General features: G+C 41.9%; 1 protein-coding gene across 1 annotated transcript in view; it reads right to left on the minus strand.

The window, feature by feature from the left end:
* ATP8B4 (ATPase phospholipid transporting 8B4 (putative)) overlaps positions 1-19,822 on the minus strand; it is a 467,603-nt gene that overhangs the window by 22,242 nt on the left and 425,539 nt on the right. The window contains exon 23 of the mRNA XM_030189574.1: positions 17,385-17,608. Coding sequence (XP_030045434.1) covers positions 17,385-17,608 — 224 coding nt within the window. The remainder of the gene's footprint in view (positions 1-17,384; positions 17,609-19,822) is intronic.

The following is a 19,822-nucleotide window of genomic DNA, read 5'->3' on the forward strand; positions in this document are numbered from 1 at the left end:
CACTATAAAAGAAGTTTTTTTTTTTGTTACATTTGTACCCTGTGCTTTCCCATGCATGGCAGGCAATGGAGGGTTAAGTGACTTGCCCAGAGTCACAAGGAGCTGCCTGTGCTGGGAATTGAACTCAGTTCTTCAGGACCAAAGTCCACCACCCTAACCAATAGGCCACTCCTCCACTCAAGTTAGCTCAAATCCTAGGAAATAACATTTTTTAAAAAACCTAACAGAATAACTCCAGCAACTGATTACAAATATATCAAGAATAAGTATGTTTTTAATATTTACAAAACTTCAAATAATTTGCTTCCAGACCCCTAAATCTGGGCCAAGTAGAATAATGGTACCCCATCCATCCATCCAGGACACACACCCAGTGTTAGGCCCATGGGAACTTCTAGAAGTGTGCCTCGCTTCTTGGCAACCACAGGCTAAGTAAATCCTAGTTTTATTTTGGCTCTGCATCTCCAGTAGCTCTAAAGTGAGTTCCTGGCTTCTACTTTCTAAGGCTGCTGCTTCAAAGCCCACCAATCCTGACAGAGTACTGCAGACTGTCTTCTTCAGGGCCATTCTATTTGAGTGTGAGCCTTTATTTTTACTAATCCTCCTTCCTCCCCTCTGATAGTGCCCACAGATGTTCACCTGTATCAAATCAAGAGTAAAGAGCTATTGGAGATTTCCTAAACCCATAGAGATACCCAACCCCACACTACGTTACTATATAAATCAAAGCCATACGTCCATGAATGTACTGGAATACAACCAGAACTGGAGTAACCCATGCTAAAAAAAAAACAATGGAGCAATTTGCAAACCTATACAGTACCCGAACGAGTCTTCTAAGAATCCGTTCAATTTAGATTCCTTTCACTGCTTTTATTTTTTCACAGATAATCCAACTGTATAAGCCAAGTCTTTGAATACACTTTAACAACCGCAAGTTATTTTCAAGACAATTTACTGTAATTAGTTTTTTTCAAAATGTTTGGCAGACAAGGAACATTTATTTGATTATTTCCATATTTAAATGTCATACTTACTGTACTTTAAATCTGAACAGTGTTGACAATGTCTTGCTGTAATCAAGTAGTAGGAGTAAACTTTCCACTAGTTCCTCATTTGGTGATACATTTACTAGATAAGGATCCACCAAATTTCTGGACACAAGTAAATACTTAAAATGCAAATTTTTGGGTGCCCATCGGTCTTATCTACATGGCACAAAATTGTGCATAGCTGCAACCCTCCTTTAGATAATGTACAGTCATGTCCAACAAATATGTGCACCAGGGGATAAAAAAAATCCAAATTGCATGGGGATAGGGTTATAGGTTTATACTCTTGAAACACCACTGGAAAAATCTCATTTATTGGGACAGTAAATCTTGCTGTTTGGGATGGGCCACTCTTGATGTCTCTGCCTGCATTAAGGCCTTGCTCTCAGTCTTTGTATCAAAATGCCAGGCATGGGATCTTGCCAGGAATTTGCGACCTGGATTGGCCACTGTTGGAAACAGGATGCTGGGCTTGATGGGCCTTTGGTCTGTCCCAGTATGGCAATACTTATGTACTTTTGCCAAATAATATGTAAATGGAGCTCATGAATACTTACCCCCCCCCCCCCCCACCCCAACCCGATATTCAGTTGGTGGCAGCTACTGCTAAGCTGAATATTCAATGCTGGGCCATTTACAGTGACCGGCATTGAATATATGGGGCTTTTTGGGCCAGTTGTAAAACTGGCTATGTGAATATTCAGCGCTGGCTGATTAAGTTAAAAGCAGGTAAAGACAGGACTGCTAGTTATGAAGCCCAATTTACCCACTAAACTTAGCCAGCCAGTACTTGAATATTTGTCGATAGCCGGCTATATTGCATGATGTGGAAGGGCATAATCGAAAGGGGCGCTCAAGTTTTCCTGAGGACGTACTTGCAGGACGTCCCGGCGAAGGGGCAGGGAAACCCATATTATTGAAACAAGATGGGCGTCCATCTTTTGTTTTGATAATACAGTCGGGGACGCCCAAATCGCAAAATTTAGGTCGACCTTAGAGATGGTCATCCTTAGAGATGGTCGTCCCCGATTTTCGGCGATAATGGAAACTGAGGACGCCCATCTCAGAAACAACCAAATCCAAGCCATTTGGTCATGGGAGGAGCCAGCATTCGTAGTGCACTGGTCCCCCTGACATGCCAGGACACCAACCGGGCACCCTAGGGGGCATTGCAGTGGACTTCAGGAATTGCTCCCAGGTGCATAGCTCCCTTTCCTTGTGTGGTGAGCCCCCCAAACCCACTACCCACAACTGTACACCACTACCATAGCCCTAAGGGATGAAAGGGGGCACCTAAATGCGGGTACAGTAGGTTTCTGGTGGGTTTTGAAGGGCTCACATTTACCACCACAAGTGTAACAGGTAGGGGGGATGGGCCAGGGTCCGCCTGCCTGAAGTGCACTGCACCCGCTAAAACTGCTCCAGGGACCTGCATACTGCTGTCAGGGAGCTGGGTATGATATTTGAAGCTGGCATAGAGGCTGGAAAAATATTTTATTTTTTTAGTGTGGAAGGGGGTTTGTGACCACTGGGGGTGTAAGGGGAGGTCATCCCTGATTTCCTCCGGTGGTCATCTGGTCATTTAGGGCACATTTTTGTGGCTTGGTCCAGGTAAAGTCGTCCAAGTGTTCGTCAGGGACGCCCTTCTTTTTTCCATTATCGGTCGAGGACACCCATGTGTTAGGCACGCCCCAGTCCCACCTTCACTACGCCTCTGACACGCCCCCGTGAACTTTGGTCGTTCCCGTGACGGAAAGCGGTTGAGGACGCCCAAAATCGGCTTTTGATTATGCCGATTTGGGCGACCCTGTGAGGACCACGCCCATCTTGCGATTTGTGTCGAAAGATGGGAGTCCTTCTCTTTCAAAAATAAGTCTGATAGCCAGTTAGCCACTATGCACTAAGTGCTAATATTAACCGGCTATCTCACGCTGAATACTGGTGCTTATCCAGCTAAGCACTATTTAACCGGCCAGGAGCCATTCCTGGCTGGTTAAATAAAGCTGAATATTGAGCACTTAGAATATTCATTACATTACATTTACATTACCATGGCATTATATTCCCCTCAACACCTTAACATAGGTTCTGAGTGGATTACATTCAAAATATAACCAGTATAGAAAACTAGGAGCTTACAATCATAATAAACTATGGTCATAAAGAAAGCACAATCAAAATTAATTAAATCTATTTTAGTTAAATTCTATTTCTAATAGAAGTCCAATTAGCCAAGCTCAGATCACCAAAAAAGTTGCTTATAGCACCTTAAAAGAAACAGATAATAAAGTTTAAATTAATCTAATCAGAAGCACATATTTTCTAAATAAGGCTGCCTTTAATGATTTATGAAAAGGCACATGAGTTAAGAAGATTACTGAGGTTGGCAAGGAATTCCAAATTCTGGTGGCCTCATAAGAGAATAAAGCTCTAAGATTTCTCTTAAAACGTGATCCTTTATAAGATGGAAAAGAAAATCTTAAATTATTATGAGTATAGTACTTTGAGGCCAATACATTGATCAGAGAGCACATATAAGGCCCTGTATACTAAGGTGCGCTAGCATTTTTAGCACGTACTAAAATTAGCATTCGCTAAATGCTACAGACACCCATACTGTATATTCCTTTGGGAGTCCCTAGCATTAGCGCACGCTTTTTAGTGTGCACCAAAAACACTAGTGCGCCTATAGTGCGGCTTAATCAAAAGGGCCCATAGAGTGGAACTAGGCCCTTAAGAATCTTAAAGACAAAACAAAACTGTTTAAAAAGAATACGTACCTCTACCGGCGGCCAATGGAACTTCACATAATGAGGGAAAATTCTATTGAATTTACTCAAACCACTTATGAGACGAATTGCTGTACTCTGAGTAGTTCTAAGTTTTCGGAGTAGATGTTTTGCATAGCCAAGATACATGATGTTATAATAATCAAGTTTCGTCAACAACATCTTGAAATTTTCTTTAGTAAAATATTTCCGGATAAGTTTTACATTGTTAATCAACCAGAAATACTTCTTTACAAGGCCATTTATCTGAAACTCCCATGAAAAATTATTATCTAACGTAACTCCTAGAATGTTTAGGGATGTTTCCAATTTACAATGTAAACCATTTAATACCAAGGAAGATGAGTTCAATGGGGTATCTTTATGACCAACTAGAAGAAATTTAGTCTTCTCCCTATTAAATTTAAGACAATTATTGAACATTCTTGTGGCTATCATCGTCAAACAGTTTTTGATTTGCGGGAATGCATGTTCAACTTCTGTTTCTGTTAGAATTAAGTTCGTAATATCATCTATGTACATAAAATATTTATAACCAATTGCTTCTGATAACTCAATGACGCCATGAGAACATTAAAGAGAACCGGCAATAGCGGGGAACCCTGGGGGACCCCTCAAACCATGTCCCATTTCTCAGAATAAACTCTTCCCATCTTCACTGAGTAAGTTTGCACTGTGAGAAAACCTCAAAACCAATTCAGAACATTCCCTGTAATACCCAAGTTTTAAAAAAATATTCAATAATAAGGCACAACCCACAATGTCAAATGCACTTGAGTGGAGGAGTGGCCTAATGGTGAGTGTAGCAGATTGCAGACCTGGGGAACTGGGGTTGATTCCTGCTGCTGCTGCCTGATGGTTGACAATGGGTTGAGATCCTGGGGAACCAGGTTCAATTCCCTCTGAAGCTCTTAACACTCAATTGCCCCAGGTACAACTGTAGTAGTACAATGTACTACTTAGACTGTGAGCCCACTAGGGACAGACCCAGTATCTGTAAAATAAAACTGTAAACTGCTTAGGTCTAAGCAGTATATAAATACTTAAATGAATAAATAAATGATAAGCTGAGCTGCATTATAAGGGCCTTTTTTCTTTCACTCAAAAAAGTGTGTAACTGAAATAATAGTGTACAGAGTAACGTCTCTGTACTAAAATTAGTCTGAAATCCCGACTGCAAGCAATGCAAGATATCAAACTTATCCAAATAAATTATCAGTTGAATAGTAACTAAAGCCTCCATAACTTTAGTAAAAAATGGTATTGAAGCAACTGGTCTATAGTTACTAGCAATTGCTTGAGATTCAGATTTATTTTTGAGAATAGGAGCTAAAATTATGTCACCCAAATAATGAGGGAAAGAACCTTGTTCTAACAAAGTGGTCAGCCACGCATAGATTTAAAGTCTAAACTGCAAGGAAGCTGACTTCATATAAATTGTAGGGCAGGAGTCTGACAGTCAGGCTCATTTTCGAAAGAGATAGACGTCCATCTTTCGATATAAATCAGAACATGGACGTCTATCTCCCAGGGACGTTGAAATCAGTATAATCGAAACCCGATTTTGGACATCTCCAACTGCAGTCCATCAGAAGGATGTCCAAATCTCAAGGAGGTGTGCCAGGGGTGTGTTCAAGGCGGGACTTGGGCGTTCTTAAGACATGGACGTCTTTCAGCGATAATGGAACAAAACAAAGATGTCCAAGACTAAAACTTAGATGTTTTGAGCTAGACCTGTTTTTATAATGAATAGCTACAATGGGAATTGAACCGACTTCCCCAGGATTGAAGTCTGCTGCACTAGCTTCTAGGCTACTCCTCACAAGAGGTGCCCCAAATGATCAGATGACCACTGGAGGGACTCAGGGATCACCTTCCCTTACTCCTCCCCAAATCACAAAACATTTTTCCAAACAGCACTTTCAAAAGGAAAAGATAGACATTTTTTGTAGAAAAAGACCTTTCCTGTTCTGATTTTGGAAGTTTTACAAAAAACGTCCAAATTCAGACTTAGATGTTCCTATCCAAAAATACCCTTTCTGTATTTGATTTGCCCAAAGTCTCAAGGAGCAGCAGTGGGAATTGAACCCATGTTGCCAGGATTAAAGCCTGCTGCACTAACCATTAAGCCACTCCTTCTCTGTTTTGGATGTCTTGCATTTGGACGTTTTTTGTTCGAAAATGGACCAAAAACAAGGACGTTCAAATCACAGGACATCCTTGGTATTTTCGAAACGAAAGATGGATATCCATCTTTTTTTGAAAATGATCTTCTCCCCGCCTCCGAATTTGGACGTCTTTGTAAAACGTTCAAATTCTGACTTAGACGTTTCTTTCGAAAATGCCCCTCAGTGTGACTTGGCAAATTTGTTGATCAAATGGTTGAAATCAGATGATTGAATTTTATAAAAGTCACTCCAAAGCATGTCTACAGGGATCACATCTTCACCAAATCTGAAATGAGAAGCCTCACCCACCGATTTTAAGTATCTTCTCCGAAAAAGAAATGCCAATCGGTCTACAATGGGAGTAGGATCACAAGACATAGTTGTTACTTTTTCCACATCAAACAAATTATGTACTATCAAAATAAGATGTTTTGTATATAAATTATCATTCCCTATTAATTTGGTAAAATAATCTTTCTTTGCATGAGACAAAGCTCTTTTGTATATACTAATTGTTTGTCTCCATTTAATTTTATCATCAGTCAATCTCTTTACCTTCCATTGTCTTTCCAATTTAATACAAGATTTTTTTTTAAGTAGCAAGTTGGAATTAAACCATTTGGCTCTCCCACATTTGGATTTCTGTATGGTCTGCAATGGGGCAATATCATCCAGTATACTTCTGCTCACTGTATTCCAAGTACTAAATCCATCTAAATCAACTTGATTATATGCATAATCTTTATCCACTCTCTCCCAAAAAACATTCTCATCGATTTTACCTCTAGTCATATAATAATAATGGCCCAAGACTCATTTATATGTTGATAATTTCCCCTTGGAACTAAGATGTCAACAGATTATAAAATCTAACAAATAGTAATCAGACCATAAAGATGGTGACCAATCACTCATCTCAACTAACGAAGACACAGATAAGTTAGTGGTATAAGCCTGCATATCCAACTGATTACCTTTTTCATGTGTGACTTGGGTGGGTGGTAAACATTTATATATATGCATTGGGAATAAATCAATTAGAATTAAATGTTAATCCCAGCAAAATGCCTCAAATCATAAGAATCCGTGTACTGAATACATACCACAACCATATGGAACAGCAGAGTTCCTCCACAGTCAAAACCACATGCCCTGAGGTCACTTAGGCAGCTTGTTGGCAAGCCAGCACACCACTGGTAAAGAAACCTATTTCAAAAACTAACATTGTTTACAGCCAAACCACTCTGGTTACAGATCCCGATGCTTAAGAATATCAAACGAAGCCAAGAGCTAGCAAAATAAACAGTGCCAGAAAAATGAGTCCTTTTTCAAAACTACCTTCAAAAATACTTTTGCCAAGTTTAAGTAACTGCCTGTTTATATTATCTTTATTAATGTTTATTTTTTCATTTGCTAGCATCTAATCAGCAAATGTGCCTTTAGCATCATTTCCTATTTCTACTATTTGAATTTCAGTGTTTCTTGTTGTAAAGTGATTGGGTAAAAGATTCAGCACAGTGCAGTGGGAAGCTCATGCAACTGGGGCCACTGTTTGGGACTGAAGCATGCATAAGGCAAGCGACAGGGCCCAGTTTAGGGGAAAGATTCAACAGTGGAGGAGTAATCTGAAATTACAGCAGTGAGATGAGAACCTCTTGCTGATACACCTTTGCGATGTTGGTCAAGTCACTTAATCCTCTTTTGCCTTGGGAACAACTTAGACTGATAAAGGGCAATTCTTTAACCTAGACACCCATATTTATGCATGCCTTACATGCTAAAATGAGCCAGGTTTTGGAGGGAAATTATCTTTTTATTCCTTCTTTCTTTCTCCCAACAAACAGGCTGAGCTCTGAGGAGTAGAGAACCTCAGGTCCTGTATAGGACAGCCCCTTAGCAATAGAAACAAAGAAACATAGAGAAATGATGACAGATAAAAGCCAAATGGCCCATCCAGTCTGCCCATCCTCAGTAACCACTAACGCCTCCTTTTCCTAAGAGATCCTACGTGCCTGTCCCATGCTTTCTTAAATTCTGATACAGTCCTTGTCTCCACGACCTCCACTGGGAGGCCATTCCATGCATCCACCACTCTTTTTGTGAAAGAGTATTTTCTTAGATTCCTCCTAAGCCTATTTCCTCTTAACTTTATCCTATGCCCTCTCATTCCAGAGTTTTTTCCTTCATTTGAAAAAGGCTCAACTCCTGTACATTAATGCTACTGAGGTATTTAATTGTCTCTATCATATCCCTCTTCTCCTGCCTCTCTTCCAGTGCATACATGTTGAGGTTCATAAGCCTGTCCCTATGTGTTTTTTGACAGAGACCATTTACCAATTTTGTAGTCACCCTCTGGACCGACTCCACCCTGTCTAAGGGCAAAAAGAAAAACAGGGGTTACCCTGAGCAGTTGACTGGGCAGAGTAAGCTTCCTTAGTGGAAGGGAGTCTGTAGGTGCTATCCTGGAATGGATAACTGTGAGAGATTGGAGGCTTTTCCCCAAGAACTATTTCCTGCCACCTGATATTCAGTGAGGAGCCCTGTGGCAAGGGACTAGAGCCTGGAAGGTGGAACCTAATGGAGCCAACACAGGTGAAGTTTGGGAAGAGAGATCTCCTCTAGCCACCCAGGAAGAGAGGAGCTCTGAGTTTAACAGACAGAGTAAGTAAGCTGGAGGGAGCAAGCTGTTAAACCAAACATTCAGTGGATCTGTAAAATACTGTTGAAATTTACTTTGAAGAACGTAATGTATACTAACTGTTTGATCTGAGTTTAAGTGCAGGTTCAGTTACACCCTAGAGTGTGCTGTGGGCTATTTTGGAGAAACCTCCTAGCCAAGCACTGGATTGCAGTGGAAGTGTGGTCTCCAAGTAAGAATGCATGTAAGGCTTTCTGGACACCACAAAATACTAAAATGTGTGTATAGCCCTGTGAATCCATTTCACTAATCACAGGGTTCACCACAGAATGCCTAGAAAGATGGCTTCAGAACAGAGACCTCAGGGAGAGGCTCTGAGTTGTTGCCGTGTGCTTGTCCAGACATCAGCTACAATAATAATCCAACCAACATTGCCACAGAATGCCTAGAATAAGTGTAGTACATACAAGTTTAGGTAAACTTGTATGTACTACACCTATTCTATGGGATTAGGGGGAAGACCCAAGGAGCAGCAGATAAGGCATTGGGAGGTCAAAGGAGTGACAGCTGGAAGCAGGGCCGGTTCAGCCTATTGACCAGGTGAGGCTCTGGCCCAGGGCACCGGTGCTAAAGGGCGCCAAACACCTGAGCCCATGATGTCACTGGCCCATAAGTATAAAAAGCTTCTCTTACCATCGGTACTGACTCATGGCACAGAGCAGGCATGGGTGCGTGCCCCGGGTGGCTTCAGTGGTGCTTTCCTCTTCTCTTTCCTCCCTCCACTCAACGATGACACTATGTTTACCCTGACACTCCTCCCAGGCCTTCCCCTCCTCACAACAGTTGGCCTGTGCGGCCCTTTAGGTCTGCCCCTAGTTGAAGCTGGCCTCTTCCTAGGTACACAGAGCACCTTGGAACCACTCTCTGTACCCCCCCTCCTGGATGACACATTGGTTGCAAGGCACGCTGGGATTGAATGACCAAGTGGAGGAGTGGCCTAGTGGTTAGGGTGGTGGACTTTGGTCCTGAGGAACTGAGTTCAATTCCTGGCATAGGCAGCTCCCTGTGACTCTGGGCAAGTCACTTAACCCTCCATTGCCTACCGCATTGAGCCTGCCATGAGTGGGAAAGCACGGGGTACAAATGTAACAAAAAAAAAAAAACATCCAATCCCAGCATTCCTTGCACATACATGTGAGACTCTGAAGCATTTAAACCGCTTCAGCCACAGCGTCTATCATGTTCCTTTTTTTTTTTTTGCCTGCTGCTGTCGCCTGCCTCTGCTGCCATTGCTGCTTCTGCTGTGCCGCTGCCTGCAGCTCTGCCTACCTGAGAAACAAAAACAGCTTTTCCACTGGTACTTAAGCAGGTAAGGGGCCTGGTCTTGTTCTGAGTACCGGGGGGGGGGGGGGGGGGGGGGGGGGAGGGTAGGATCATGGAATTGTGGAAGTTGCTCTTGGAGGGCGACAGCAGAATTCTGGAACTTGCTGTTGTGGGGGGAAGGGAGGCGGAATTGTGGAAGTTGTAGTTGGAGAGGGAAAGAAGGGGGACACAAAAACAAAAGTTGGTCCAGGGTGCCACAACCTCTTATGCTGGCCCTGGCTGGAAGTATGGGAAGAAGGGGAACTGGGGAGTGATCACAGGCAACTGCTAGCATCAGCTGTGTTTTCTCACGGCTAGTGCAGATCTTGGGCTGCAGAGGAAATGGCATTTTGATTTCATTGGGAGGGGTGCACACCTTGGGATACCAGAGCTGTCAGTCAGTGGGAGATTTAGGGTCCATCCCAGCCCGTCTATAGCTTCACCCATAGCTCCACCCAGCCCCACTCACAGCTCTGCCCCTGGCACATGCCGATTCACCAGTGGCAAGAGAAGCGTCCTCGCCATCCAGTGGCAGCAGGAAATGCCTTCATAAAACATCATCTCCTGCTGCGTGGGATCAGCTGTAGCAAGAGATAAAGACATGTCCTGCTTCCAATGGACCAGGAGGCCACTCAGTGGGAGATCCCAGCTCCCCAGTGGGAGTGTGGGAGATGGCCTGCAAAAGCTGAAAGTGTGAGACTTGGCAGGCCTGGGATATATCCTGACAGTAGTAAAATGAAAGGAAATGGCTGTGAGCATGCTGATCCTGAGGTTAGATACAAAATAACTTGAAAAAGAAAATGCCAAATAGTTTAAACTCTAATGGGGATGACATTTGAAAAAGTTTAATAAGGAGTTCACAAAATATAAAACAAAGTGCCATTTCTTTGAGAAAGAAAGGGGGGGGGGGGGGGTGGCAGTGAGGCTGAAGAAGCGTTAGGAGAAGACGCAAAGAGGATAAGAGTAAAGGACTTGACCCATGAAGGCCTTACTAAACTGGACTCTTAGGGAGAACTTGAGAGAAACAGGGTAAGACTAAAGGATAAGTTGAAAAGTGAGAAGTAGGGTAAAATGGGGAGAGTCTGAAAAGTGAAAAAAAGGTAACAGTAAAATGGACGTGCAATGGAACATGTAGTTATGATGTTTTAAAAAGCAAATTGAAGAGTCAGCCTGGAGGCGTAGTGGCAATGCTGCCACATGGGAGTCCTGGGTTTCACTCCTGCCTTTTGCTGTTGAGGCTGGCCAGAAGCTGCAAAGATGGAGATCACAGCTCCCATGAAGAAAGACTCTCAGTCATTTAACAATGGTAACACCAAGCAGACAGACTCAAAATAGATTGGGACCAGGTTCCAAGAGGTGCTGTGGCCTCTAACTCTTGGTCAAGGACTACTGCGCTTATGGCTGGCCTAGATGGGAGGAGTAAAAGAGCTTATACAATAGAAAAAAAGCTCAGGATAGTTGTGAAGGTTCATGACATCATAATCATAATTAAATATAAACTGGTTTCAAAACACCTTGAGGAAACAGCCTAGCCAAAATACAAGCATAAAGTAACTGAATGTGTATCCCAAACTGAAGTAGGGAGTGGGGGTAAACATATACAGGCACTCAGTAAATATGTTTTTTAAAGATACTGTCTTGTTCAGTACTATTTATGTCTAAGACTAACATTTACAAAAGGGAAATGGCTTTGACACCATATGGAGACTACATGAACATATGGAAGGGCTTCGGTGGTAATGCCTGACTGAAGCAGATAGCTTAGCATTGGAACAGCATTTCAGTTAATTTCCATTTGGAACTTTTATTTTCCTTCCCAAAGCCTCCGAGCACCACATAGTTTTCCCCTCATCTTGCATTGGAAAACCTGTACGAACTATGCCTGCTCAGTAAAGTCTAAGAGCACTGGAAGTGCAAAGCAGACATGCTGCCCTTTGTGTGGAACTCTGAGACCCAAAATCTGGCCCTGAAGCTCTGCTGAAACAAAATACCATACAATAAACAGTCAAAAATTAAATGCAGCAAAGATGTGGTGTGGATGCGTATCTGTTTGAAACTATGCATGCCATGTCTGAGAGAACACTTTACATATTTACAATGTAATCAATTTATGAGCTCAGTACAAAGAAGCCGGGTATTTCCCTAAGGCATCAGGCAGCAGGAACCAGCATCCATTCATATTTGCCTTTGTAAGCAGTGCTTGGGTGGGCTACAGGGTGAGGAGGAATTAATTCTGAGGTGCTACTATATAACTCTCGTAATAAATAACAGATTGATGAGGGAAATCAAGAGTTTAGTAAGAGTCAGATGCCGGAGCGAGGCCAGGACACAAAAAACAGCTCAGACGCATTTCCACTCATCCCCACCCACCTCCACCTGCACAAATACACACACTACATGCAACATAGAAACCCTGTAAAATTAAAACAGAATTTAGTAATATATTGAACCAATTGCAGCCAGTCCTGGCTTCTCTTTATTCAATGCCTTTTCTTGAGAGCTAAACCCTAGATCTCCTGATTGTACAGCCACTGATTAATAATTCAGTCCAACCACTGTTTGATTATTGGTTCTCACTTAAGGGTTTAGAAATGAGGGGGGAGGCAGCTGACAGACGGTAAAACCATTTTAATGAAAATTAGCAACTTCTGAATGTGGCCCTCAGCACCTTACGGAAATGCTAGCAAGTCCTGCACTCTTAGAAACAGGCCCTTCAGTTTGCCCCCCCCCCCCCCCCCCCACTCACATCAAGGCAATTCTAAAACCCAGGTGCTAACATTTACATGTGCATTATCCCCTAGATTGTATATATTGTGCCCACATATACGTGCTCAATTTAATTGACTATCAAGACCTTAATTATTAATAACTGGGTGCTAACAACCAATAATTGAAGTTAATTGGCACTCAATATTTGCGTGTGCATCTAATTGCATGCTATTCTTTTTTTTAATTCTTTTTTTTTTAAATCATTTATTTATAATTTTTTCATTTTACAAGGATCACTTGCAAAACAGTAAAACAGAGATGACTGTACATTAAAACAATATTAGAAGAAGAAAATCTCAACAAGATAAATGGATTTTATACAATCTTTCTCTTTCTTAGACCACAAAATAAATAGGGAGAGTGAAACAAGACAAGGAGATCAATTTAAACAACAGCAAACAAAGAAAACGTGGTATTAACCCGATTATCCCCGGTTATTATTTATCTAAATCATTATTCCACATTGATCATCTGTTTGGTTTCTTCAAGACCATAACGGTGCATAGTCCATCAATTTCATTGGAAACATACTTATTGTCCAATATTAGTGAAAGTAATACACCTGATTTCATTTTTTTTCCCCTTTTAAAACCAGAAATTGCTTAACAATACAAACCCTTGAATCTCCAATCCAATTCCCGCTGATTAAAGTAATCCCAGTTTCACAGGCTTCACTCCTTTTGAATTAATATATAAGAGGAATCATTTCAGAGGAAAAAAAAACATTAGGAGTCATACCCGGAACTCTGGGAAAACAACAATCTCGATATTAATCATCTGTAACAATATTCATTTTGTTCAAATTTTTCTGGTCTTTTATCATTTTCAAATCTTAACCATTTCCTACTTCAGTAGAACTTCATTTGCTGTATATTCTCAAAGGATTTGATTAGATTATCCATGTGGCTCATTAACAAGACTATATCTGAAGCAAAGTCATTCTCTACCACCGTCAGGTCCTGGAGCACCCTCCAGATGACATTCAATGCAACCTCCACGGGAGCCAAAAACTCCAAGCTGATAACTCTTAAGGGTTTAGGAGTAGCACCGCCGACACGGGTTCAGCTGTAAACGACTTCCGTTTCAGCAATTGCATGCTATTCTATAGGGCATCTACTATAATTCTACATCCACTGCTCCACATTCAACAGCATGAAGGGGGCCAGTAAATCATTCACATAACATATATGCCCAACTTCTTTTTATATGCTTGCAATTTTACTCTATAGCAGTCAGTAAGATCAGAAAATTTTTGTTGGATCATCAGATACACGTGCACACATCCATTTGGCTAAATAACTTTGATACCTCTCCAACGGGGGATAACTATACTATCTAGGAGCAAGAGCACACATATATTATCAGAATCAAATGCCCCTAATAAAGTTATTAACAATACCTTTATTTCAATATTTTATATTTACCCAACCACCCCTATTCCATACATTACAGTCTCAGGAACTCAATCTCTCAAACCTTTCACTGCACCATATTTCATAGAAAATATTGAAATAAAGGTATTGTTAATAACTTTATTAGGGGCATTTGATTTCGATAATAAATAACTTTGAGCCAGGCATTCAATAGGAGAGGCACATAATCATCATCAATCCATCTTTATAGATTTAACTTTTAGTCCATCTTTTATTCTCAATATCCTATATAATAATTTGCACCTCCAACGTTCTATGTCTGGATGCCTGGGTTCATAACATCCATTCCCACTCATTGCCCCGCCCTTGCATCAAAATGTAATGACGTCAGAGGGCGGAACAATGAGAGGGAAGGGAATGCTGGAGGCGAGCTGATGTCAGGAGGAATGTTACGAATGGAATGGAAGCCAGTGCCAACCAGCCAGAGAACGTTCAGGTACAAATCGAGGGGAGGAGAGAATCGCGGGACATCGAGGGGAGGGAGGAAGAAAGGAAGGGGAGGGGAGGGCAGGGCAGAGGAGAATTGATGGACATGGATGGGATGGGAGGACAGTAGAGGAGAGAATCGCGGGACACGGATGGGAGGGCAGGGAAGAGGAGAATCGATGGACATGGAGGGGAGGTGAAGGAAGAATCGCTGGATATGGAGGGGAGGGCAGGGAAGAGAGAAAAAAAAGGCTTACAGGACAGCCTACCTAGGGCCCTTTTCATTGTTGAGGAAATGGGAAGAACTTATTTAATAAGGAATGTACTTAGCTTTCTAGCTTATTAGCTCAGCTTTTTCATTTCATTCTATGCACCCAATCAGTATTGGAGACCAGTTGTCACCAACACGAATATCCATGTTTCGCTCATAGCTATCTCAAGGTAGCCTCCAGATATGACACCTAACTCTACTAGCAAGTAACTCAAAAGAGGGCATGGCCATGGGTGTGTCAGGGGTGTTCCAAAACGTTGCGTGCATAGTGGCCCTTTTACTAAGCTGCAGTAAAACGTGGACTGCGCTAGTATAGGCGTGTGAAATTGGTGCACGCTGGGCCCTTTTTTACTGTGGTGGGTAAAACGATCTTTTTAAAAAATGGGGCAGTAAATGGCCGTGCTCTAAGAAGCTTACATTGGCTTCCTATTAACGCTTGCATAACTTTCAAAATATGCACAATAGTCCACAGAATCCTCTATGGACTTGCACCAGATTACACGACGAAACTTATCGATCTGCCAATAAGAAACGTGACGAGAACAGCAAAAACCTATCTAACCCTTCACTACCCCAAAGGTATAAAATACAAATCTTCACATGCCGCCAGCCTCTCGTTTATAGGCACACAACTTTAGAACTCACTACCCAAAGACCTGAAACTCACAGAAAACTACCTACAATTCAGAAAAAACCTGAAAACACATCTTTTCAAGAAGTCTTTCCCCCCTGGATCTGCCTAATCCCACACCACCATACATCACAAAAAGTTCAGAAATGGAAAACAATAATATTAACCTCTTTCACAATATGCTAATATATCAACCTAAGCATTTATTGTACTTCTGTATTATGTACTAGACTTCTACAAATCTAAATTTTGTAACCGCCTTTTTAGCAATATGTAAGCCACATTGAACCTGCCATACAGTGGGAAAATGTGGAATACAAATACAATAAATAAATAAATAAATAAATAAAAATATTAAAAGCAGCATGCAGCTATTTACTGCCTGAGCCCTTACCGCCACCTATTTACTTGGCAGTAAGGGCTCACGTGCTACTCGTGGGGTAATCAGGCAACGCATGGCAATCTGCCGCACTGCTGATTACCAATGGGAACTCCGCCCCCCCCCCCCCCTCTCCGCTGTAGAAAATTATTTTCTACCTCAGGAAACTGCATGCGCCAACTTTGGAATTACCACTGGGTGCCCGTGATACTCCGGCAGTAGGGTTGATTTGGCATGCGTTACCCAAAAGGGCTCAATAGTTCTATCCCCCAATATTCAGCGCTATTTAACCGGCCAGGAACGGTTCCTGGAGTAAGTATGTAACAACTTTCTGACAGCTATTTGTGATAGAAATTTAGTTCCAATATACAAATGTACATGCAGTAGAAGTATCTGTGTGCTCTGCACATAAGACAATAGATTTCTGTTCACAGCTATGAAGGCGATGTGCTCAGTCAGCAAGGGAATGGGGAAAAGAGAGATAAGCACATACTGTACTTGATACCAAAGGATTCATTCTCATACACATTTGCCCTTCTACGTTTAGTACAGTGAGCTGAGAAGCTGGGGAACTGGGTTCAATTCCCACTGTGGCTCCTTGTAACCCTGGGCAAGTCTCCATTGCCCACAGTCTAAGCCTACTAGGAACAGTGAACACACCTGCTTATAATAAATGTAAACCGCTTTGGTTCTACCACAGAAAGGCAGTATATCAAATCCATGACCCTTAAAAAATAAAAAAAGAGGGGCAAGGAGAAAACAAGAGGGAAGGGAAGTTCATTTTGAGAAATTGGGAAATGGTGATCCACGATGGTTAAGGTAATACTCTCTCAGCAATGACAAATAAGCTCTTTGAATATTACATTTCAATTATTATCACTGGCAATCATAAAATCGAGCATTTTGGCTAATTTGGACTATTCATTACATTCTGTTTTGCAAATATACAGGTACTATGCATTCTGAATATTTATTTATTTATTTATTGCATTTGTATCCCACATTTTCCCACCTCTTTGCAGGCTCAATGTGGCTTACAATACATCATGAATAATGGAATTATATGAGAAAATAGACATTTAGTATTATAGAAGGATCTTGGTTAATAATATAAAATAATGTTACACGAAATATTTAACTTGGGGAAATTGCTCAGAGCATTCACTGTATTTATAAGTTTTAAGATATATTTTGGTTATTTCTCCATCAATTACCTATTAAGGTAATAAGACTTACAATTGCAAGAATAAAGGGGATTAAGTATTATATTTTGTTGAATCACATTAACCTGCAATGCATAAGATTTAGGAACTTGTGCTCAAAGTATGGCACTAAGTTTTAAAAACGACCTTACATTAATCTGCACTGCAAGTTTTAAAAGCATGTGCCCATAACATAAAGACCATACATTTAGCCGCAGAAAAGGGTTTATTCACAGTACAGGTAATGTAATATGAAATACTAACCTGTGCAGAGAAACCACAGAAGAAGCCAAACCAAAAATGTACAAGTGTGAAGGCAAAGTTTTTATAGAAAAAATAGCACAAGAACTTGCACATTCTAAAGTAGGACCATCTTCCATGGACCAGAAGAAGTCTTTGCAGGTATCTGAACTGTGCAAATGAATAATCACTGGCCAGAACTGCCTGCATTCCTTCCTGACCACTGATGCCAACGCCTATGTGAGCACCTGGAAATGTGGGACAAAAGGAGACGTTTTCTAAGTACATTACTCAGAGAATATGTCAGTTCTGGCCTACATACAAATGCAGGGTTTTCATATGCAAGATATTCCATATATCTGATTGACTATTCACATCAGTATAGTTAACACACAGCTTATGCTTTGTTAGAAAGAAAACAAACTCTTAAAACTATGAGGAGTCATGAATTTTTTAAGGGCTTTGTATAGGGCTTCCCAAACCTGTCTTAGGTACCCTAGAAACATATGGATTTTCAGGATTGCCACTATTCTGGAAGTTAGTTGGTTAGCTCCATTTCACTATATTTTTCAGCAAAAGAATGCCTAAAGCAACTTATAATCACAATTTAAATATCACAATAAAACAACACAAAAGAATCCCACAGATACAAAGGAAAAAAAAGGAAAACAAAATAACCCACTAACCACATAACCAACCCTCTCCCTCAGCCCCACATTACCTCAATCCTCCTTACATCAGAACCCACTCACTCTAACCCGTCACCACCTACCTCTACTCTAAGCTTCTCAGTCCCACCTGATCATTCCCACCACAAACTGTCCCAATCTATCTCACAACAACACCTCCATTATCATTAACCATCCTCCAGCAGTACCCAAACAAAAATAAAACAACTCAGTACACAAATATACATACCCCAACAATTACACAACAGAAAAATCATAATTCGACTTCAACCAAAGTCTAAGAGACTTGCTATCCCAGACAAGGTTTGACATAAAGAGTCATGTTGTCACCAGTCTCCTGAAGGATAACAAATCATGCTCTTGCTGCGGCTCCACTTGGACAGAGTTCAACAACCAAGATCTGAAAACCAAAAATATCCAAGCTTGTGTAGTCTGAAATTTCAGTTGCATCAGAGCACTTAAAAGAAAGTGTTGTGATGATCCTAGAACCCTAGCTAGCACATAAAGAATAAGGAGGTCATTCAAGTAATGAAAGCCATCAAGCTAAAAGGAATTAAAGACCCAACATAGTGCCTTGCATTTAACTTAAATTCAATCAGTAATCAATGGAGTGATTGCAGTATAGGTGTCAAATGATCACTTGCTTTCTTCCCGTTTAACAGTCTGGCTGCCATATTTGGCAAACCAAAATACAAAACAATGAAGCCAACAAGTTATGAGAGCATATGCCAAAGCAGCCAGATCCTTCAGAAACAGCAGGGATGAAACCTGTGCAATATATACAAAACTGAAAAGAATATCAAATGAATGTCAGCCAAAATCTGCTCAGCCATTGTAAGACCTGCATCCAGTACCACATGTAAACTCTACCTTCCCAAGAACATGCCATACTGCGTCAGCCCAGTATCCTGCTTCTAACAGTGGCCAATCCAGGTGACAAGTACCAGGCAGAAACCTAGTTAGTAGTAACATTCCATGCTACCAATCCCGAGGCAAGCAGTAGCTTCCCCATGTTCATCTCAATAACAGACTATAGCCTTTTCCTCCAGGAACTTGTCCAAACCTTTTTTAAACACAGATAACATAACCGCTGTTACCACATCCTACATAAGTACATATAAGTACATAAGTAATGCCACACTGGGAAAAGACCAAGGTCCATCGAGCCCAGCATCCAGGGCCGGTCTTAGGCAGAGGCGACCAAGGCGGCTGCATAGGGCCCCGCACCTAAGGGGGCCCCGCGCCTCAACTCTGCCTCGCTCGTGCCTCCGCTCCGACCTATGCCGGACCGCCGCTGCTTGCCTCGACGACCGCATAATCATCATCACCAGCGCGGCGCCCACCCCCGGCCTGGGCCCGCCGTCGGCTCCCGAGAGTCCACGCCTCCCTGTACCCCGGCGACTAACTGCAGCGATGCTAGCGAGCCAGGCCCAGCCCAGGCAGCAACGGCCCCGCCCCCGACAGCGACGACAACTAGGACAGACGGCTCACCTCCAGGCTCCAGCTTCCCGCTCAATGTCCTGCCTTCTGAAGTTCTGATGTATTTCCTGTTTCCAGACCGCAAGGGCGGGAGTCACTGAGCAGGAAAAGCTGGAGGTGGTGAGGTGAGCCATCGTCACTGACGCCGTCTCTACTGATTGAGTGAAGAAGGCTGCTGCTGCTGGAGTGCTGGTAGGCGACTTGAGATTGTGATGGGATATTAGAAAGAAGAGGCAGGCAGTAAAGGGAGAGTGGAGATGGCTGGGGCTTGAGGAGAAAAAGACCTGATGGACG

Source organism: Microcaecilia unicolor, chromosome 1 (genome assembly GCF_901765095.1).
Source record: "Microcaecilia unicolor chromosome 1, aMicUni1.1, whole genome shotgun sequence".
Classification (NCBI taxonomy): Eukaryota; Metazoa; Chordata; class Amphibia; order Gymnophiona; family Siphonopidae; genus Microcaecilia; species Microcaecilia unicolor.